This window comes from Musca domestica, unplaced genomic scaffold (assembly GCF_030504385.1).
Source record: "Musca domestica strain aabys unplaced genomic scaffold, Musca_domestica.polishedcontigs.V.1.1 38, whole genome shotgun sequence".
In the NCBI taxonomy this organism is placed as follows: domain Eukaryota; kingdom Metazoa; phylum Arthropoda; class Insecta; order Diptera; family Muscidae; genus Musca; species Musca domestica.
In genome coordinates, this window is record NW_026712324.1 from 7,411,447 (window position 1) to 7,435,848 (window position 24,402).

The following is a 24,402-nucleotide window of genomic DNA, read 5'->3' on the forward strand; positions in this document are numbered from 1 at the left end:
AAGTTAGTAGGTTTCATCTTTTCAAAAAAAAAAACAGTAAAGAAAGTCCTAAAGTCGGGCGGGGCCGATTTTATGATACCCTACACCACTTTGCTAATTTAGTTGAGCTCCACTTAATAATTAAAAGTTTTTATGGGAGAATTCAATCATACACCCTATGATTATAATTTAAAATTCCAAGGACTAAATATGCCGAAGCATTTGTATCTTTTAAATTCGGACTTGTATAGCCCATTTGGTGCGAAATTAATTTGAAATCGGCAAAAAATATATATGGGAACTATGTCCAAATCTGAACCGATCTCGATAAAATTTGGCAAAGATATTTCTGAGCTGTATTTGATTTTTTCCCTGAATATCGTTGTTACAGAGTGCATATTACGGCTGTGGGTAACAAATACAATAAATCGGATGAACAATATATATGGGAGCTATAACTATATCTGAACCGATCTTCACCAAATTTGGCATACTACCTTCTAGTCGTATGTGCCATGTGCCCATTTGGACAAATATTAGACGTTTGGTGCACAATAAATGGTAAATCGGACGAAGTTATATGTGGGAGCTATTCCAAATCTGATATTTTTTGAGCTGCATATTATATATTTCCCCAAATATTGTTGTTACAGAGTGCTTATTACGGCTGCGGAGGACAAAAATAACAAATCGGATGAACAATATATATGGGAGCTATAGCTATATCTGAACCGATTTCGATAAAATTTGGCATACTTATTTTCAGGTCTAATTTGATTGTATGTGCAAAATTCCATACTATTCGGGCTGATATTACACGTTTGGTGCACAATAAAAGGCAAATCGGACGAAGATATATATGGGAGCTATATCTAAATTTTTACCGATTATCTCCAATTTCAATAGGGTTCGTCCTTGGGCCAAACAAATGTTGTTTGCAAAATTTCATCTCAATCGGATAATAAATGCGACCTGTATTTTGTTCACAAGAATACATGGACAGACGGACGGACGGACGGACGGACAGACGGACTGACATGCATAAATCAACTTAGAAAGTGATTCTATGCAGATCATCAAAAGGAACTATGGGTCTATCTCGTTTCCTTTTGCTTGTTAGAAACAAATGCACAAAGACATAATACCCTGACCAACTTGTGGTGTAGGGTATAAAAATCCTTTCAAAATTCTAGGATAATCTACTTCAAATAAATTCTTGTAAATATGCATAGTGATGTAGGGTATCATAAAGTCGGTCCGCCCGACTTTTGACTTTTCCTTACTGGTTTTTAATATGCTTGAAGACTTTTTAGAGATCGTAGCAAGTCAAAATATTTTTCAAATTTATTGTGAAATGCCAATTCAAAACGCAGTTTAGGGTTAAACCAGTGAGTTTAGAAATCTCCATCTTTCAACTTTACACAATATTTATTATCAATCAAAAAAACAAAAAAAAAAAAAAAAAAAAATATATATATATATTGTTCTTTGGGGATTTTTTTAATTAAAAAAATTTCAAAATCGGGGAATTTTTATTCTTATTATTGTAAAATGCCAATTCAAGACGCATTTTAGGGTTAAACTAGTGAGTTTAGAAATCTTTAGGAAAAATTTCAACTTACATAATATATATATATATATATATATATATATATATATATATATATATATATATATATATATATATATATATATATATATATATATATATATATATATATATATATATATATATATATATATTTATATATACATATATATATATATATATATATATTGTTGTCCTTTGGGGATTTTTTAATTCAAAAAATTTTCAAAATCGGGGAATTTTTATTTTTGTGTGGTTCTTATATTTCTTTTTTATCATAGATAATAAAATTATATTTTTAACATTCTTGTGGTTCACACGACTGTTCAATGGTGGGTGACTACTTACTCATCGGAATAATGATTGGACATGAAATGCGTTGCAGTTTGCTACGAATAGTCGAAGTGTTTAAAACGCGATAAACGTTGCAATTAAAAAACAAAAACATGAAACATTTTTCAACCATTTTTGTAATATTTTCAATAATTTGCTTACGCTTTGCATTATGCGCCAGAGACAAGTGTCGTGCGGACGAAACGTTGTGCGTTCGCTCGTGTTGCAATTCAAGCGATTTCTATCAAGTGAATGTCCAGAAATGTGAACTGATATCGAAATATTGTCGTCTGTCAACGGAAACTAAGTTGAATGTTTTCAATGGCATTCGCCGTTACATGAATCTGCTGATGAAATTTTGGCATGATGTCAGTGTTCCGTGTTTACGTTCCGAGGATGTGGATATGCCGTGGCGTAAATCAAAAACAGTGGAGAAGTATCAGGTAAGAGGGACGGAATTGTGATGACTTGTTATACCCTCCACCATAGAATGGAGGGTATATTAAGTTCGTCATTCCGTTTGTAACTCCTCCAAATACTCATGTCAGACCCAACAATGTATATATATTCTTGATCAGCGTAAAATTCTATGTCGATTTAGCGATGTCCGTCTGTCTGTCTGTTGTAATCACGCTATCTTTCGAACGAATTGAGATAGAAGGCTAAAATTTTGCACACATGTTTATTTTTTCAGTAGACAGGTTAGATTCGTAAATGGGCTATGTAGTTCCACGTTTTCATATAGCCCCCATATAACGGTACCTCCCTATATTCGGTATTTTGATGGTTTTAGCGACATTATTCACCGGTATTATTTCAAATTTGGTATTTGAAGTTCGAAATGGATACTACAGCCTAAAACAGAAAATTGTCTTTGCAGGTCCACGTCTTCGTATAGCCCCCATACCTCCCTATATTCTGTATTTTGATGATTTAAAATTCATTATTCACCGAAATTGTTTCAAATTTGGTATTTGAAGTTCGTAATGGATACTACAGCCTAAGACAGAAAATTTTCCGTGCAGGTCCACGTCTTTGTATAGCCCCATATAACGGTACCTCCCTATATTCGGTATTTTGATGATTTTGGCGACATTATTCACCGTAATTGTTTCAAATTTGGTATTTGAAGTTCGTAATGGATACTACAGCCTAAGACAGAAAATTGTCTGTGCAGGTCCACGTCTTCGTATAGCCCCATATAACGGTACCTCCCTATATTCGGTATTTTCATGATTTTAGCGACATTATTCACCGTAATTGTTTCAAATTACGTATTTAGAGTTCGTAATGCGAACTACAGTCTGTGACAGAAAATTGTCTATACAGGTCCAGGTCTTCGTATAGGCCCCATACATCAGTACCTCCCTCTATTCGGTATTTTGACGATTTAAGGTACAATACCCACCGAAATTGTTTGACTTGTCGTATTTGACGTTCGTATTGGATACTACAGTCTGTGACAGAAAATTGTCTATACAGGTCCAGGCCTTCGCATAGGTCCGATATAACGGTACCTCCCTATATACCATATTTTGATGATTTTAGCTTCACCGTTTGTTTCAAGTTTCGAATTTAAATATGGTAATGGCTTATGACAAAGAATGCCTATGTAGGTCCACGTCGTATAGACCCCAATATAACGGCTATATTCGGTAGTTTTAAAATTTAAACAGATTTTTTTAAGGATTTTATTTTTTGAAAATTTCCAAATTTGTTCCAAATGGTGGAGGGTATTCAAAGTTCGGCCCGGTCGAATTTACTGCTTTTTAACTTGTTTATATATAAACATAAGGCGGAACTGGAAAATTCCAGATTCTCTATTCAGAATTCTAATCAAAGGTTTTTTATCTCTTTCAGGACCCCATAAATATACCCGACTATTGTTTTAGCGCTCAGTATAACTCGACGACAAATCAATTCGATATGGTACCCCTGAATTGTGCCAAGGAGAATACCTGGCACACCTATACCCGATATGTGATCATAGTGGGTAAGTAGTACATACTTTGCAATTATTATGTTAAAAAAATTAAAGGACATATATTGAAAAATGTAGGTTTGTTGTTTTCGGTGCTACTTCTGCTGACAACTATTTGCATCTATTTGACCATCAGGGAGCTGCGTAATAATATGCGTTTGAAACTATTCATTTGGTATTTGACATCCCTGGTCTTCGGCCATACATCGTTGATAACGTGTGACGAAGTCATTTGGAATTATGAGGGGAAGGAGTATTTAAAATTTGGAATTGGTAAGTACCAATAAAAGTGTGCGACATAGTTCAAATTGCTTCCATAATTACAAGAAAAACTCCGTAGATTACATTGTGCAATTAAATTTAGTGTTTTAAATAACTACAGGGAAAATCTAACAGCTAATGAAAGAAAAGCTAACGAGTAACCAGTAAGAAAAGATAAATAGTCGGGCTGGGCCGGCTATATGATACCCTACACCACAATGGATATTTAGTTTTATATTGGGGAATTATGTGAAGTAGATCTGAACCTTATAGTAGACATGAACCTTATTTGAATCCGTATTTTGGCTTTAGAGTAGTCACAATTTGGAAAGTATATCCAACTCTGAATCGATTTTCCACAAATTTAACAGAGGCTTTTGTACTTCTAGTACCAAAAACATTGCTGTATAGTGCATGATATGACTTCGACAAGAGCGAGATTCTCCAAGTGGAAAAATTCGGTTGAATATGAAAAAATCTATCCAATCAGCGGTTGATATCTACATTAATAAAAGAGACTTAATGATTCATCAACGCCCAGACGAAACGGCTGAAGCTAGAATCTTGAAATTTTGGGTGAGGGTCACTTTTGGTCCGAAGAGGTCAGATAAGGCTGGGTTTTGGAAATTCGTACTAGAACGGTACGAAAAGTACTAAATATGATACTCTTTGTATTTGACGAACCAGTAGAACTAACTCTTTAATCTAGAATAAGGATCGCTAATGAAGTGAGTGATGGATGTACCAAAGGGATTTTGGAAATTCGCACTATAAGTGTACGAAAGGTACTAAAATGTATTACATTTGGTGCGATTTCGTATTAGGTGAACAGTTAGAGCTAAAAACTTAAAATTTGAAATGGAAATGAAGGTTGAGAAGTAGGGTCGATGTAAGGAGGAAGTTATGGAAGTGTGTACTCATTAATACGAAAAGTACTAAACGGGACTAAATTTGGTACAATTCGAATTTGGAGGAACGAATGGAGCAAGAGGCCTTAAATTTGAAATTAACATTACTGAGAGGGTGTAGGATTGGGGTATGGACGTAATTTTTAAAATTTGTAATTATGTACAGGAACGGTACTAAATTTTGTACAGTTTGGATTTAGGTGAACAGATAGAACTGAAATCTTTAAAATTGGAAATAAGATTACTTTGCACTGTAGGAATGGGTTATGTAGGTAGTTTTGAAAATTTGTACTTATGTGTACGAAATGTTACCAAACATGGCACAATTTAAATTTTGGAAGACCGATAGAGTTGAAATTCTGAAACTTGGAAATAAGATTTCTCTTGAATTCTAGAAATGTAAGTAGTTAGGAAAATTCTAACTTATGTGTACTAAATGATACTAAATTTACCACAATTTCAATTTTGGGAGACCAAAACCAATATAGAGTTGGAATCCTAAAATTTGGAACTAAGATTACTATTGCATTGTAGGGCTGAGGTATGTAAGAGGTTTTGGAAATTCGTACTTATGTGTACTAAATGACACTAAATTTGGTACAATTTCAATTTTTGGATGAACCAATTAAGTTGGAAGCATGAAAATAGAAAATAAGTACTACAAGAGTGCAAAAGGTTGGAAAAGTTGGAGTTGGAAGTCTATAATTTGAAATTAGGATCACCTTTTGTGCAAATTGGTTGATATATGGCGGGGAACTTGGAAATACCTACTAAAAAGTACGGAAATACTGAATAGTATAAACTGTGGTACTTGGGGAAGAAATAGAGCAAAATATCTGAATTTTGGAGTAAGAGTCTTTGATGTTGCATAGGATAAACAAACTAAAGTGTTTTTCGAAATTTTAAGAATATGTACACCAGAAGTACTAAAGTGCACTAAATTTGGTAACATTTGGAATTATATAAACGGATAGAGAAAGAATCTTGTGATTTGATAAGAGAATCAAGTCTGAAAAATAGTGTTGACATAAGGAGGTAATTTTGTTATATGTGGGATAGTGCTTAAAATCTCAAAAAAAATATTCAACCAATTTATAACTTGATATTGATAAACTGTGGTAATTTATTTAATACATCTTATTTGGGATAAAAATTCTCTTAAAGTCGGATGAAGACGTACACTGGTGGCCAAAACTGAAGCAACTTAAATCGCAAAGAAGATAAATGTCCTGTAACTTTTACAAAAATAAACAAATCGTAATTATTTTTCCAGTTTTAAACGAGGGGTTTAATTCACTTTTAAGAAACTAAAAATAAAAATACAAAAATAATTTTGAACGAAAAATAATGTGTGGAAAACTAAAATGACCCAAATTTTGCTTGGTCAAAACTAAAGCAACTTTTGATTTTTTTATTTTAAAATAATTAAATTTTGGCTAGTAGTCGATAGCATAACCATTATTTTTGATAGCACGCTCAATTTGATCCTTGGGTGTGCTTTCCCAGGCACCCCGAATTCTTTAGAAAATGTTGTGCTTATTTATTTCCGAATCTCGCTTGATTTTCCTATCTACGATACTCCAAAGGTTTTCTATGGATTGATTATCAGGTGATTGTGCCGGCCATAACAAAACATCAATTTTTGACTCCCGCAACCAATATTTGACAAGTTTTGATACAAGTTTGGGAAAACACCCAAATCAGCCGAATATTTTACTCAGCGTAAGGGAACAACGTGATGTCCAACACATCTTTGTAAACAAACCGATCCACAACTTCCTTTATTTTATGGATAGGCCCAAGTCCATAGAAAGAAAAACAGCGCCACGCCATTTTTGACCCTGCCTCATGCTTTACTGTACCTTTGCAACACTGCGGCTTGAGTCCTTCATTTTTTGGTCTTCTCACCGTAAAATTTTTCATGTCTGAGCCTTTAATATTAAACGTAGACTCATCCCAGAAATAATGTTTTTTCCATTGAGCTTGATTCCACTTAATATTATCGTTTCCGAAAGCCTTTTTGATTTTTTCACATATAAATGGTTTTTTACGGGCATGCAGACCAGCTGCCACTACTCATCTACGCTTATATCCAATGATTGCTCTCTCGCCAATCCAGTTGAACTCTTAAATGGTTGTTTTTTATTTCCCTCACAATTTGTGGATCAGTACGGGCTGAAGTTTTTCTCGGCCTTCATCCGTTATAGACTGTTACTACTGATCCAGTATCAAAAAACCGACTCAGTATACAGAAATAATTATAAAATCACATAAATATTTATGAAATATTTCTCGGAAATTATTTTCTGTGATATGTTGTTTTGATAGTCACTGATAATTTGCTGTTTTATCCAGGTACTGTATTTGCTTCTAGCCATTTTTAAACTTTTTTTGGGCAGAATTAAAAAAACGAAAAGAAAAACACATACTGTTGTAAAAAACTTCTCAAAAAGGATTTATGACAAGCGAAATTGTCGAAGGAAGCAAAAAGCGATAAATATCACAGTAAAAACAACTGAAATTGCAGCGGTTATATGAGTGTACAACATAGTTGCTTTTGTTTTGTCCAAGCCAAAATCGGGTTAATTGACTTTACCAAACATTAGTTTTTATATAAAAATGAATTTTGGTTTTAGGTTTTTAAAAAGTGAATGAAGTACCTAATTTAAAACAAGAAAAACTTTCTCATTTTACTAATTTTTAAAAAAGTTGCAGGGCATTCATTCTCCTTGTAATTTCAGTTGACTTAGTTTTGGCCACCAGTGTATATCGAAGCTACATAAAAATCTGAACTGATATCGAAAAAATTTGGCAGAGGTATTTTCGAGCAGCTTCTGATGTCCGGTATCAAATATCGTTGTTGTGGAGTGCATATTGCACATGTGAGGGACTTAAAAGCCAAATCGGGTGAAATATATGTATATGGGTGCCAAAGCTATATCTGAACCAATTTTCACCAAATGTGAAGTAATTGTTTCTAGGATGAATTCAGTCGCAATTGCCAGTCAATTTGGGCTGATATTAGCCATTTGGTAAACAATAAACCTGATATCGAATAAAGATAAATATGAGAGCATCCGATATCTGGCACTGGCAAGATCAATGTTGTGGAATGCATAGTACTTAAAACCCAAATCGCATAGAACATATGTATGGGAGCTATATATCTGAATCGATTCTCACCAACCCCAATAGGGTTCGTCCTTGGGCCAGACAAATATTGTTTGGAAAATATCACATCAATCGGATAAAAAATGCGACCTGCATTTTGTTCATAAAAATAAATGGACAGACGGACTTGTTGATACATATGGGGATTTTCTTTGTTGTGTATACATGGTATGGAGGGTATATGAAGTTTGACATTCCGTTTGTAACTCATAGAAATAGTCCTTTTAGTATATATATTCGTATATAGTATACTAGCTGAACCCGGTGCGCTTCGCTACCCCTTTTGATTTTATATGCATTCAAAATTTTATTTACGAATATATGTTGGATAAAGAAAAACAAATTTAAAAATTTAAAAAAAAAAATATTGCACTAATTTAATGCGTTAATAAACAAAATCATTACAAAATCAGTAACATGACATGCATACACGAAGGGTTTGTCCTTTGAATTTATTTATTTCATAGCAAATACCAAGCGTGCAGGAAACTGCAATTTTTTGAAGTTGAGTGGTTTTTCTATCGCAATTAGTGAATTCGAGATAGCAACATACTTCGCCGTAATAAGCGAATTTCAAATTAATTTGTTGTGTTGTTTTTTAGTGTTAGCCTAAACCACACCTTTCATAATTCATTAAAATTGGTGTTTTGTGCATAAAATACATGAAATCGGCGGAAAATATATATAGGAGCTATATCCAAATCTGAACCGATTTTAATATAATTTGACTAATTTATTTTCTAATCAAAATCCCGTTACATATTCCAAATTTCTTTGGAATCGAACATACACATCGTTTATGGTGCATAAAATACATGAAATCGGTCGAAAATATATATGAGAGCTATATCCAAATCTGAACCGATTTTAATATAATTTGGCAAATGTATATTTGTTTTAATTTCCGCTACACATTCCAAATTTCATTGAAATTAGAGATACATAGCGTGTTTGGTGCATCAAATACATGAAATCGGTCGAAAATATATATGGGAGCTATATCCAAATCTGAACCGATTTCAATTTAATTTGACAAATTCATTTTGGCTCCCAATTCCGTTACTTATTTTAAATTTCATTACAATTGGAAATACATGCCGTGTTTGGTCCACCAAATACATGAAATCGGCCGAAAATGTATATGGGAGCTATATCCAAATCTGAACCGATTTCAATATAATTTGGGAAATCAATTTTTTAGATAAAATCTATCAAACGTTTCAAATTTTATTGAAATTGGGGATACATAGCATGTTTGGTGCATCAAATGCTTGAAATCGGCCGAAAATATATATGGGAGCTATATCCAAATCTGAACCGATTTCAATATAATTTGACAAATTTATTTTCGGATTAAATCCCGTCACACATTCCAAATTTCATTGGAATCGAACATTCATATTGTGTTTGAGGCATCAAATGAACGAAATCGGTCGAAAATATATATGGGAGCTATATCCAAATCTGAACCGATTACAATATAATTAGGCAAACTTATTTTAGTTCCAAATTCCATTACGTATTCCAAATTTGGAGATTGTATCTTCAACCAATCAATAGATATGTGCATATAAAATCTAAATTTTTGGGAGGTACCTCCGATTCTGATGCTATATCTCCAGTTCCAAGTGGAAATTCAAAAATGTATATAGCCTATGTTACTTTCAGGCGATGTTGCAGTATATATGGAAATTTTCAGGAAAATCTATTCAGCGGTTTTCGAGTCCATAAATTACAAACAAACAAACATACAAACATTTCCCTCTTTTATAGATATAGAAGAAGATTGATCGGCGAAAAATTCTAAGACGATTTAGTCCTTCAACCTCCGGGAAAGAATTGTTTATATAGGTCCAAGACATCGTATAGCCCCCATATAACGGTACCCCCCCGCGATGTTCGGTATTTTGATTGAGTTTAGCGTCTGTTGTAATCACGCTTAAGTCAAAACGAATAAAGATAGAAATCTAAAATTTTGCAGAGATCAGTCTTTTGTGTGCAGGCAGGTCAAGTTCGAAGATGGGCTATTTCGCCGACGATATCGTTTAGCCTCCATATAACCTACCCCCCGATATTCGATATTTTGATGATTTTCGTCACATTTTTCGATGGAATTGTCTTAAAATCCACACAAGCAGTTTATTCCGAGTACTTTACCCTCTTGAAGAGAATTGTTTATTTAGGTCCAAGATATCGTATAACCCATATATAACGGTACCCCCCGATATTTGGTATTTTGATGATTTTAGCCACATTTTTCAATGGAATTGTCTGAAATTCCACAAAAGGAGTCCCTTGTGTACATTTTACCCCTTAAAAAAGAATTGTCTATATAGGTCCACGATATCGTATATCCCCCATATAACGGTACCCCCGATATTCGGTATTTTGATTATTTTACCCAAATTTTTCATCGGAATTGTCTGAAAATCCACACAAGGAGTTCCTTGTGGGTACTTTATACCTCGGCAGAGAATTATCTATATAGGTCCACAATATCGTATAGCCCCCATATAACGGTACTCCTCGGTATTCGGTATTTTGATGATTTTATCCACATTTTTCAATGGAATTGTCTGAAATTCCACAAAAGGAGTCCCTTGTGGACATTTTACCCCTTCAAAAAGAATTGTCTATATAGGTCTACGATATCGTATATCCCCCATATAACTGTACCCCCCGATATTCGGTATTTTGATGATGTTAGCCACATTTTTCATCGGAATTGTCTTAAAATCCACACAAGTAGTTCTTTGTGAGCACTTTACCCCTGAAACGGAATTGTCTATATAGGTCCACGATATCGTATAGCCCCCATATAACGGTACCCCCCGATATTTGGTATTTTGATGATTTTAGCCACATTTTTCAATGGAACTGTCTGAAAATCCACACAAGGAGTTTTTCTGGGTACTTTACCCTCCCGAAAAGAATTGTTTATATAGGTCCACGATATCGTATAGCCCCCATACAACGGTACCCCTTCGATTTTCGGTATTTTAATGAGTTAAGCCACAGTTTTCAATAGAATTGTCTTTAAATTCACACAAGGGGTTAATTCAGAGTACTTTATGCCCTAGAAGAGAATATGTTCCCTTTTTTGCATAGCGCCCATATAACGGATCCCCCAGATATTTCATGATTTTTGCTACATTGTTCACCGAAATTGTTTCAAATTTCGTATTTGAAGTTCAGAACTTACTTACTACCACATCTTCGAATAGTCTCCATATAACGGTTTTCATTAGAGCGATATTTTTCGACGGAATTTTTCTCGAAAATTTTCAAGTTTCTTCCAAATGGTGGAGGGTATAAAAAAAGTTCGGCCCGCCCGACATTTAGACTTTCTTTACTGTTTTTTTTTCTGATGACTGTAGCTATAAGATCTGTCTCAACTTAACGAAGACTGCGAGATATTTTCATTTTATCCTACACTGTTTCTTTCCAGGTTTTATCTCGTCATATTTCTTTATGTCAACATTTCTCTCCATGAACGTGATTGGTTTTGAAATATGGATTACCTTTAAAAAGGTTCGTGTTGAAAATAATCCCCATAACGATAAGAAACGTTACCTGATCTATGCCATATATGTTTGGACTGTACCAATTGTGTTTTATCTACTGTATTATTTGACACTGAGTAAGTTATTGCAGATTTACAAATATTACAAAAATACAGAAGAGCATAATTATTAAACAGGTAGCTTTTGGTCGTCGGGCCCCGTTGCCCTGATTCTGTTGCAGAATTTTATTACATTTATCTTCCTAACCTACAAAATATGTGCAACGCGTTATAAGGCGGCAACTATGAGAAAAGATGCAAATCTTGTAACGGAAACGTAAGACAAAACCTCTATCAATATTTTTTCCCACTTTATTGATTATATGTTCATTGGCTTTTAGCATCAAAATAATTTTGAGTCTATTCTTTATGATGGGCATACCGCGCTCATTGTTCGTTGTATTGTTATATCTGAATAACCTGGCGTACTTCATGATTTCCAAATATATATTTCTGTCCATCGAAGCTCCGCTGATTTTCAAATTATTTGTGTTGAAGAAGAATGTTTGGAATATGTTAAAGAATAGGTAGAGTATTCAGTGAAAACACTTCAGTTTCGAAAGCAAATTAAATTTACTTAGTTTTTTACAGATTTTGGCACAAATATGTACATCCCAGCACAACAACGGATGATGGATCCTCGATGCCATGACTTTAACAATTATAAAAATGTTTTTAATATTATTATCGTTAGAGAGTGTATTGTGTTCAATATTTATAGGAAAGTGTATCCAGAAGACTGCAGACCTTTAGTTTTTATTTAGTATTGATCTTAAATTATCCGACAAATTTACGAATTGGTTAAGTATTTTTAACGGTAAATAAACCAATTTTGCTAGTAAACTTATTTAGAATAGCTAACTATACCCTTTTTTTCGTCGGATTGACAGGTGAATAATTTTGTTGAAGAGTAAACTAAGTATTTTGGCCAAAAGTATTAACCCTCAAGCGAGCCACAGAATGCATCTTTTGGCCGTTTTTATACCCGCAGCCATATGGATAGAGGGGGAATATATATATATATATATATATATATATATATATATATATATATATATATATATATATATATATTTGATACGGACAAAACGTGCCGAAATACTGGTTTTAGACCCTAGTTTTGAATAACCAAAACGATTATAAAATCCGAAATAAGCATCCGATTCTCTTCATATCTCACACATTACATTATTTCTACTAACACAAGATCTGTATCAGTCAACTCCTACTGGCAACTCCCTCACAAAGGGTCAAAATTTTAAATATCCATAAAGCTCACAAAATGCGAAATTAGCATTCGATTCCATTCGGACCTGGTACATCACAATATTTCCATTAACACAAGATCTGTTATAGGGATGGTAGAGATCGGACCGATGAGAAAACATTCGTTGTCCAGCTGTTTGTAAACAAACAAAATGATCGTGTTTACTTGCCAAAGAGATCAGCCGAATATGTGCACCTTCGGTTGCCCACCAGAACTCAAGCGCCGGCCATGGTGAAGGTGTGGGCCGCCATAACAGCCGATGGTCGGTCTCTGCTCGTATTAATCGACCGCGGCATCAGAAGAAGTGCCGAATATTATAGCGAAAATATTCTGGAGGGTGCATTAAAGCCTTGGGCACGCAAACATTTTGGCCGAATACCTTGGACATTCCAACAGGACTCAACATCGTCGCACTACGCAAGCGCCACCCAAGAATGGTTACAAACTGAGGTTCCTCGCTTCATTTCCAGCACACAATGGCCACCAAAATCTCCGGATACCAATCCGTTGGACTATTGTGTCTGAACTATATTGGAAAGCAAGGTTGGCACTAGAAAATACCAAAGAGTGGATCACCTCAAGCAAGCGCTTCGCCGGAAATGGGCCAAAATACCGCAGAGCAACATTCGGGCAGCGTGTGACGGTATCATTGGCCGTTTGAAGGCCATAATTCGTGCCAAAGGTAACCAATTCGAACAAATCTAAACTTATTCTAAAATTTGATGGTATTTCCGACATTTTTTTTTTTGGTTTCATTCAATAAAATTAAAAAAAAGACAATGTAAAAACCAGTAAAGAAAGCCTTAAAGTCGGGCGGGGCCGACTTTATGATACCCTACACCACTTTGCTAATTAAGTAGAGCTCCACATAACAATTAAAAGTTTTTATGGGAGAATTCAATCATACACGCTATGATTATAATTATAATTTAAAGTTCAAAGGACTAAATATGCCGAAGCATTTGTATCTTTTAAATTCGGAATTGTATTGCCCATTTGGTGCACAATTAATTTGAAATCGGATAAAGATATATATGGGAGCTATATCCAAATCTGAACCGATCTCGATAAAATTTGGCAAAAATATTTCTGAGCTTTATTTGATATATTTCCCTGAATATCGTTGTTACGGAGTGCATATTACGGTTGTGGGTAATAACTATAACAAATCGGATGAATAATATATATGAAAACTATAGCTATATCTGAACCGATCTTCACCAAATTTGACATACTAGCTTCTAGACTGAATTCGGTCGTAAGTGCCAAATTCCATCCCATTTGGACAAATATTAGACGTTTGATGCACAATCAAAGGTAAATCCGACGAAGTTTTATATGGGAGCTATATCCAAATCTGAACCGATCTCGATAAAATTTAGCAAATGTATTTCTGAGCTGTATTTGATATATTTCCCCAAATATTGTTGTTGCATAGTGCAAATTACAGCGGCGGTGGACAGAAATAACAAATCGGATGAACAATATTTATGGGAGCTATAGCTATATCTGTACCGATTTCGATCAAATTTGGCATACATATTTTCAGGCCTAATTTGGGTGTATATGCAAAATTCCATACAATTCGTGCTGATATTACACGTTTGGTGCACAATAAAAGCAAATCGGACGAAGATATATATGGGAGCTATATCTAAATTTTGACCGATTCTCACCAATTTCAATAGGGTTCGTCCTTGGGCCAAACAACTGTTTTGTGCAAAATTTCATCTATCGAGCAATAAATGCGACCTGTACTTTGTTTACAAAAATACATGGACAGACGGACAGACGCATGGACGGACGGACAGACGGACATGCATAAATCGACTCAGAATGTGATTCTATGCAGATAATCAAAAGGAACTATGGGTCTATCTCGTTTCCTTCTGTCTGTTACAAACAAATGCACAAAGACATAATACCCTGACTACCTTGTGGTGTAGGGTATAATTATGGCGTTCGACTTTGTTGGAGCTTTTTATCTCACCCTGTACATAAATTGTAGTATTTGCATCACGTTTAAATCATGTAGGAAAATGAGTGTTATCGATGCACTGTTTTTCGTACCTTTCACACAAAATGTCAAAACGTTGTAAAAACTGCCCACCCCATAAACTACCTCATTCCTATTACTGACGATCAGTATCTGCTTTATAGATTTGACAATTTGAACCCGACAAGTTCGTTACTACCAAGTCGTAAAACATCAATCCGACGAAATCAGTCCGAATACAAAGAGCCCAGCACCCCCGAATAACATTGAACTGGCTATCATCAAGTCAACTAAATCAACCCGAATATAATTGAGCCGACAACAATCAACCGAATAAAATCATTCCAATTCCTTTAAACCGAATACGAATGTGACCAGTGGACTATATCAGTCCGAATACATTATGTCGACAACAGCCTAAATTAAATTTACCTAAATCTAGCGGCGTGAATTCAGAGTGATAATATTTTCTGCTAAACAAATTGTGACGCATTTTTTCTTTAACTCTAAATTTTGTTGTGACTCACCCTAATATTTGTATTTGTTGTAAGTGAGTGTATAGCTCACGTTTTGGTTTTTGTTTTGCTTTTTCAGTTTGTAGATAAAAACTACACAAAAGCAGAGACGCTCACACACACACGCACAGACCTCTATGTCCAAATATAAACATAATAATATAATCCACTTTTGGTTGAGGTTGACAGCAGCAGCTCCGTTGGTTATCGTTTTGCTACAAAAATATCAGTTTTTTTTTTGTCCAAATCCAAAATGTTAGTCTAAACAAAACAGTGTCAAAGTGAGGAACTCAAGACATAGCTCCAACCGTTTCTCACATCAAGTGAAATCAAATGAAACGCGTTAACGCGTAACGAAAAAAATATTAAAAAAAAATAAATACAATACTGATTATCAAGCTGTAGCTGTAGAAAACAAAATGTGTAGTCTTACAGCTTTGCCGTGGCTTTCATTTCCTCTCTTCTTAGTTTGTCATTTCAAGGCAACACAAGCGAGTGAATTACACGTTTCTGTTGAAAACGCCGGGGAGCGTCTCTCGATACGTTTATGTTGTCCGCTCAATGCTCTGTACAATGAATCGACGCATCAGTGTCAAACGATAGCGGATGGCATTCCGCTAACCGTCTGGGAGGTATCAAACTTTTGGTCGGATGGCAACGAGACCAAAGTGAATCTCTTACACGATCTCAGCTTTGGCGTGGAAATGGTGCAGTGTAGCACACCGTTTTACTTTAAATTTTTCGAATATAGCGTAAGTAAAACGTAAAACAACAACGACCACAACCAAAAACCCATTCAAATACGAGCAAGTATAAATTACACTATGCTACAACAAATGTGTTACTTTAAAAATAAGTTAAAAACCAGTAAAGAAAGTCCTAAAGTCGGGCGGGGCCGATTTTATGATACCCTACACCACTTTGCTAATTTAGTTGAGCTCCACTTAATAATTAAAAGTTTTTATGGGAGAATTCAATCATACACGCTATGATTATAATTATAATTTAAAATTCAAAGGACTAAATATGCCGAAGCATTTGTATCTTTTACATTCGGACTTGTATTGCCCATTTGGTGCGAAATTAATTTGAAATCGGATAAAAATATATATGGGAACTATATCCAAATCTGAACCGATCTCGATAAAATTTGGCAAAGATATTTCTGAGCTTTATTTCATATATTTCCCTGAATATCGTTGTTACGGAGTGCATATTACGGCTGTGGGTAACAAATACAATAAATCGGATGAACAATATATATGGGAGCTATAACTATATTTGAACCGATCTTCACCAAATTTGGCATACTACCTTCTAGACTAAATTCGGTCGTATGTGCCAAATTCCATCCCATTCGGACAAATATTAGACGTTTGGTGCACAATAAATGGTAAATCGGACGAAGTTATATATAGAAGCTATATCCAAATCTGAACCGATCTCGATAAAATTTAGCAAAGATATTTCTGAGCTGCATTTGATATATTTCCCCAAATTTTGTTGTTACAGAGTGCATATTACGGCTGCGGAGGACAAAAATAACAAATCGGATGAACAATATGTATGGGAGCTATAGCTATATCTGAACCGATTTCGATAAAATTTGGCATACTTATTTTCAGGCCTAATTTGGTTGTATGTGCAAAATTCCATACTATTCGGGCTGATATTACAATAAAAGGCAAATCGGACGAAGATATATATGGAAGCTATATCTAAATTTTTACCGATTATCTCCAATTTCAATAGGGTTCAACCTTGGGCCAAACAAATGTTGTTTGGAAAATTTCATCTCAATCGGATAATAAATGCGACCTGCATTTTGTTCACAAGAATACATGGACAGACGGACGGACAGACGGACTGACATGCATAAATCAACTCAGAAAGTGATTCTATGCAGATCATCAAAAGGAACTATGGGTCTATCTCGTTTCCTTTTGCCTGTTACAAACAAATGCACAAAGACATAATACCCTGACCACCTTGTGGTGTAGGGTATAACAAGTAAGCAAAGGCTACAGTCGAGCGGGCCGACCGTTGAATACCCTACAACACTATAATAAACCGTACAGTTTATATAGGCGAGATACTCGAAAGAATTCCACAAGATATTGTGACGAATAATAAAAGAAAACAATCAGGTTTCGTTCTCTAATTTTCGAATAATAGGAACTTAAACTAATTTGCTCATTTCCAATTTATTGGTAGATATTGCACGTAAATGGTCTTCCTAGATCTGGAAACAATATTTCCCAAAGACCTATTATCTCTCAGAAGTGGCAAAAGATTAACAATTACTATTGGTTTTTGACTGAAACGCATCTATATGAGATACAGACATTTGACTATATTCTTCAACGAAATCAACCTTAACGAAATAGTCAGAAGTGCGTCTTTCCTGTATTTGTGAATTCTCCAAAAAGTCACTGGAATTGACATTTTCGTATTTTGTCTACAAAAGTTGGTAAACTATTTCACACATTGAATATTTTTGGATGGCTTTTGCAATGTGCGGTAACCCCCATTCAAATGTGCGTGAGGATCGGGCGATAATTACGACCTGCTGACAATTTTGCAGTTTTTTTTTTGTTCATTTCAACCCCTAAATATATGGCGATTATCTCCAAAAAGAGTAGGCTTCTATTCTGACACTCATCTTATCACCATGCAAAATTTCATAAGGATCGGGCCATAAATGCGATCTGTATATGATATCCTGATATCCAAACTACTTAGTTTTGTTAGCTGTAGAAATATTACCAAATGTTTAATTCAAAATGAAAATATGCCAAAAATATGACAAAATGGAAAAAATATGAGAAAATGTTACAAAATCAATTTTTTCATCTTTAGAGAGATATTTTTATGCGATTTTTTAGACGTTTTTTCTTTCCTGCCAAGAGGCCATTCTGAATTAATGAGAACTGTCGAAATTCAGCTGTTCTCGACATATAAGCATATCTTCTTTGATAGACATATGTATCGCACATATTTTGCTATATATCCGATTTGTTGGATGTTAACATCAATGTAAAGGTCAGAAGTAACCTTGTCATGGCTTTGTGATTTCGACGGGATTTAAAATATTCGCGTTTTAATGAAAAATTTTGAATTTTTTCATCACAAAAGATATGGTCTATTTTACCCGCTAAATATTATCCGATGACCACCCAAATTGGTAGGCTCCTTCCCCGCCCTTAACTCTAGCTACATGCGAAATTCCGCATCGATTGGTCTATAATATCTACTGGAAAATCCAACATTTTTTCAGTATTTGGTCCATTTCAACCCCTAAATATTATGCGATCATCTCCAAAAGAAATAGGCTTCTATTCTGACCCTAACCCCACCTTCGTGCAAAATTTCGTAAGGATCGGGCCATAATATCGACCTGTAGCGTGATTACAAATTAACATGGACAGACGGACAGACGTACGGACGGACATGCATAGCTAAATCGACTCAGCTCGGCGAGCTAGGAAGATCCATACATACTTTCCTGTGTAGGAAACCAATATTTCGAGGTGTTACATAAATTCTGGCCCAATCAAACTTATAATACCCCCAACACATAGTGTTGTAGGGTATAAATATAAGTCGGTTTTGCCGACCGATGTATACCCTCAACCAATATTCGATTATTTAAATATATTTTGACTTCTGTTACGATTATTCTAATTGAAGATCCTATATGGAGTAGGTTCCGAAGGAATGGGATAAATATGATATAAATATTGCGACGTGCTAGATTTGGACTATATTGGTTACCTTCTTTACTTTATATGAGATATGTGATAATTTTTAGAAAAACCAGATATAGTCGACCGAAGTATGCCATCTTCATTTCTAATACAGATTACAATATTGGAATGGGCAAAATTATAAGAAAATCGAATCTTTATTTCCAATTTTATGCGAAATCATAATTTCCATATTCATTTCAGGTTTTTGGTTGAGAGAAATATTTAGATATATCAATTTGTAAGGAATTGTTTCGCAAGATATAAGTATTGCAAATTGTTACCCTTTGTAGGTGAGGTACCAGAAGGGGTTCACAGATTCACAACAGATCTTGTGTTAGCCAAAATGTTTGTATGAGTGAATTTTGAAGGGAGTTGGATGTTTATTTCTCTTTCTTTCAGCCTTTTGTATTTCAAATCTTGTACACTATTTGGGGAGGAACCAGAAGAAATGATCCGATCTCTACCATCTCTATAAGAGATCTTTTTTTGATGGAAATATTGAGATGTACCAAATCTGAATGGAATAGGATGTTGATTTCGCGTTTTTTGAGCTTCATGGATATTCAAAATTTTGACCCTTTCTGGGGGATGTATTAGAAAGAGTGGACCGATATACCCCATCTTGACATCAGATTTAGTAACAGTAGAAATAATGGAATGTGTGAAATATGAAGAGAACCAGATGCTTATTCCGGATTTTATAATCGTTTTGGTTATTCAAAACTTTTACTCTTTGTAAGGGAGATACCAAAAGCATTGATCCCATATCATCATCTTTTTTCTTTCTGTGTAGTAATTTTTTTTCTCAAAATTTTGACCTTTTGTGGGGGAGGTATGGACCGATATTGCGTATCTCCGAACTCGATCTAAGTGTGATAATAATATTATGATGTACAAAGTTTGGACCAAATCGAATACTCCTTTGAGAGTTATCGCGCGCACCAGCCAGACAGAGGGACGGACATCGCTAAATCGACTCCAAATGTCCTGAAACGGATTTGTCAAAAGAGACCTAGGGTTTAAAACCGTTATTTCAATGAGGCACGTTTTGGCCGTATAATAACGGTTTTAGACCCTAGTTCTCTTTGGACATTTGGAGTCGATCTAGCGATGTCCGTCCGTCCTTCTGGTACCTCCCCCACAAAATGTCAACATTTTCAATGAAAATAATTTACAGCACAGAAAGAGATAGGATAATCTGATTTTGCTCCATCCTAATATTTGAATTAGTGCTAGGTCATGTGCGAAAATGGATAATATCCGCCCACTCCATCCAGTACCTCCCCCACAAAGGATAAACATTGTGATTAATTATAACTGTAAAATAAATAATAAAATGTGATGTAAGTGTCCGATTATGTTCAAATTACACACGTCACAATATTTTTATTAAAACAAGGTCTGGTGTGAAGATGGAATATATCGGCTCACTCATTATGGTACCTCCTCCACAAAGGGTTAAAATTTTGAATAAATCATAAAACGCCAACTTAACATCCAATTCCATTCAGTCTTGGCACATCTCAGTAGTTCCATCAACACAAGATCTGTTATAAAGATGTTAAATATCGGTCCATTCCTTTTGGTACCTCCCCCACAAAGGGTGAAAGTTTCGAATGACCAAAACGATAATAAAATCCGAAATAAGCAGCCGGTTCTCTTCAAATTAAACACATCATAATATTTTTATTAACCCAAGGTCTGATGTGAAGATGGGATACATTGGGTCACTTTGTATTATGTCTAGGATGGTTGGTATTGAAAATGAGATATATCGGTTCACGTTTTGGTATAGCCGCCATATAACGGTACCTCCCGATATTCGGTATTTTGATGATTTTAGCGACATTATTTACCGGAGTTGTTTCAAATTTTGTATTTGAAGTTCGTAACGGATACTACAGCCTGTGACAGAAAAGTGTCAGTGCGGGTTAACGTCTTCGTATAGCTCTCATGCAACGGATCCTCCCGATATTCCGTATTTCGATGTTTTTAGCGACGTTATTCACCGGAATTGTTTAAAATTTGGTATTTGAAGTTCGTAACGGATACTACAGCCTGTGAAAGAAAATTTTGAGTGCAGATCCACGTCTTCGTATAGCCCTCATACAACGGTACCTCCCGATATTCGGTATTTTGATGATTTTAGCGACATTGTTTACCGGAGTTGTTTCAAATTTTGTATTTGAAGTTCGTAACGGATACTACAGCCTATGACAGAAAATTGTCTGTGCGGGTTAACGTCTTCGTATAGCTCTAATGCAACGGAACCTCCCGATATTCGGTATTTCGATGTTTTTAGCGACATTATTCACCGGAATTCTTTCAAATTTGGTATTTGAAGTTCGTAACGGATACTACAGCCTGTGAAAGAAAATTGTGAGTGCAGATCCACGTCTTCGTATGGCTCTCATGCAACGGAACCTGCCGATATTCCGTATTTCGATGTTTTTAGCGACATTGTTTACCGGAGTTGTTTCAAATTTTGTATTTGAAGTTCGTAACGGATACTACAGCCTGTGAAAGAAAATTGTGAGTGCATATCCACGTTTTCGTATAGCCCTCATACAACGGTACCTCCCGATATTCCGTATTTCGATGTTTTTAGCGACATTATTCACCGGAATTGTTTAAAATTTGGTATTTGAAGTTCGTAGCGGATACTACAGCCTGTGAAAGAAAATTTTGAGTGCAGATCCACGTCTTCGTATAGCTCTCATGCAACGGAACCTCCCGATATTCGGTATTTTTATGATTTTAGCGACATTGTTTACCGGAGTTGTTTCAAATTTTGTATTTGGAGTTCGTAACGGATACTACAGCCTGTGACAGAAAATTGTCAGTGCGGGTTAACGTCTTCGTATAGCTCTCATACATTAGAACCTCCCGATATTCGGTATTTTGATGATTTAAGCGACACTATTTACCGGAGTTGTTTCAAATTTTGTATTTGAAGTTCGTAACGAATACTATAGTCTAAGACAGAAAATTATCTGTGCAGATCCACATATCTGTATAGTCCTCATACAACGGTACCTTCCTATAACGACATTATTCACCGTTTTTTTTTCAAGTTTCGCATTTCGTCGTATTTTTAACGGTTTTTATTTTTGAAAATTGCCAAATTCGTTCCTAATGGTGGAGGGTATTCAAGGTTCGGCCTGGCCGATCTTACAGCTTTTTTACTTGTTTTTCTATGGTTTTAAGGCCCTCAAATTTTGAAATGAGTGCATTCGGAGTTAATTCCAAATATTTCATTTCTTTTTTACGTCCTCGTAATTATAAATATTAATACCCACCCTTCTCTTTTGTACGTTTTGTTTTAGAATGACTCGGAACATTGTTACACACCGTATTACCACAAGGAACTTGAGAAATACATCGTTGCCACTGTGGATTGTGATCTGGTTGACGAGTACTACAATTTCATTTTTGATTCGTATATTTATGGTGAGATGGACTTTGAAAAAAAAAAATCGACACTAAATTCATACCACTTTTTTAGGCATTGGATTTTCAACAATTGTTTTGATATTGACATTTTTAATCCATGCCTTCAGCAAATATGAGCAACATATAACTAGTCCAAAGGCAGCCGTCTGCTATTTGGTGGCATGGATCCTGGCGCATACATTGGCAATGTTAGCTCTGCGTTTCAGATGCACTGAAATGGGTAGGATTTCTACATGGCATTGGTTAATATTTAGAAATTTCTGTGTTGACATTTCTTTTATTTTTTGCAGTTTGCTATGTTTGGTTTTTCTTCATTGTGACACGTTGGTGCTTGCTTTACCATGGCTTGACGACGTTGTCTACTAACTTCAGTTTCAGTAGCGCCAGATTTTTAATTATTGGTGGCGCTGTTGTCACTGGATTGTCATCGTGGATCCTAAGCGGTATTTTTCGTTGGAAGTTATATCAAACTTGTGATTTTCCATAAAAAGGTATATATTTTCCAATTATAGATCGATTTCCCTTGGACACTTGGCCCTCACGTATGGTTATTGTGCTTGTGCTAGCAATAGCTTGTTGCATCTTTGCACATAGCCTCTATCAACTTCGCGGGCATATGAAAGTCCTGTGCAAAAGGTAAGATGGAAATTTAATTTCAAATGTGAATTGTTTAAGGCAAGGCAAAATTTTTTTATTTTATTTTTCATAGTTTCTTTAAATCCTTCTACTTAATAATTTTACCCTGGATTATGCTACTGCTGTGGCCAGTTCATTATAGGAATATCCCTCTAACTGTGACATTCTATATTTATTTGATTATGGAGGGTCCACTTATCTTTTGGTTCTTTGATGGATATGACAAATTATGCGGTAAACAGAGCAGGTGAGTTGGATACAAATGACTTATATTTTTTTACCATTATTAATTTAATAAAATTTCTTTACCAAAATTGCAGTCAAAGCTCGCCCGATGCACATCCTGTTGAAGGATATTGTACGACACAGGAAGAGTTGTATAGCCAGGGCTCTACCATATAAACTAAATAAAATATATAGCATGAAAGAAATCTCAATACACAACCGAAGTGTAAACATCTCGACAATTGAATATTCTAGTTAGATTACGAAAGTAAACTGCCAATTTAAATTAAAATATGAATCTCCTAAAACTGTGTTTTAATAAAAACCAACAAGGAAAGGACAAAAGTCGGGGCGGGACCGATAGTATGGTAGTCTACGCCTCTATTTATATTTATAACAAGTAAGCAAAGGCTACAGTCGAGCGGAGCCGACCGTTGAATACCCTACAACACTATAATAAACGATACATTTTATATAGGCGGTATACTCGAAAGAATTCCACAAGATATTGTGACAAATAATAAAAGAAAACCATCAGGTTTCGTTCTCTAATTTTCGAATAATAGCAACTTAAACTAATTTGCTCATTTCCAATTTATTGGTAGATGTTGCACATAAATGGTCTTCCTAGATCTGGAACCAATATTTCCCAAAGACCTATAATCTCTCAGAAGTGGCAAAAGATAAGCATTTATTATTGGTTTTTGACTGAAACGCATCTATATGAGGTAACCCCCATTCAAATGTGCGTGAGGATCGGGCAATAATTACGACCTGC

The 24,402-nt window shown here is 35.1% G+C and overlaps 2 protein-coding genes across 3 annotated transcripts; both read left to right on the forward strand.

The window, feature by feature from the left end:
• The first annotated feature begins 1,955 nt into the window (after window positions 1–1,955).
• Window positions 1,956–12,579, forward strand: LOC105262457 (G-protein coupled receptor Mth2). 2 transcript variants are annotated; one of them, XM_059126376.1, is made up of 7 exons: window positions 1,956–2,343; window positions 3,761–3,893; window positions 3,960–4,154; window positions 11,670–11,861; window positions 11,922–12,060; window positions 12,125–12,310; window positions 12,365–12,579. In XM_059126376.1, the coding sequence occupies exons 1-7, from the start codon at window positions 2,014–2,016 to the stop codon at window positions 12,414–12,416; spliced, it is 1,227 nt and encodes a 408-aa protein (XP_058982359.1). In that variant the 5' UTR covers window positions 1,956–2,013; the 3' UTR covers window positions 12,417–12,579. The 2 variants fall into 2 exon arrangements, with proteins under 2 accessions (XP_058982359.1, XP_058982358.1); XM_059126375.1 differs by having other exon boundaries at window positions 12,375–12,579.
• Window positions 12,580–15,795: 3,216 nt separating this feature from the next.
• Window positions 15,796–23,926, forward strand: LOC101890277 (uncharacterized). Its single transcript, XM_059126367.1, has 7 exons — window positions 15,796–16,313; window positions 22,637–22,760; window positions 22,816–22,983; window positions 23,054–23,206; window positions 23,276–23,399; window positions 23,473–23,646; window positions 23,720–23,926. The coding sequence occupies exons 1-7, from the start codon at window positions 15,981–15,983 to the stop codon at window positions 23,799–23,801; spliced, it is 1,158 nt and encodes a 385-aa protein (XP_058982350.1). The 5' UTR covers window positions 15,796–15,980; the 3' UTR covers window positions 23,802–23,926.
• Window positions 23,927–24,402: the final 476 nt, after the last annotated feature.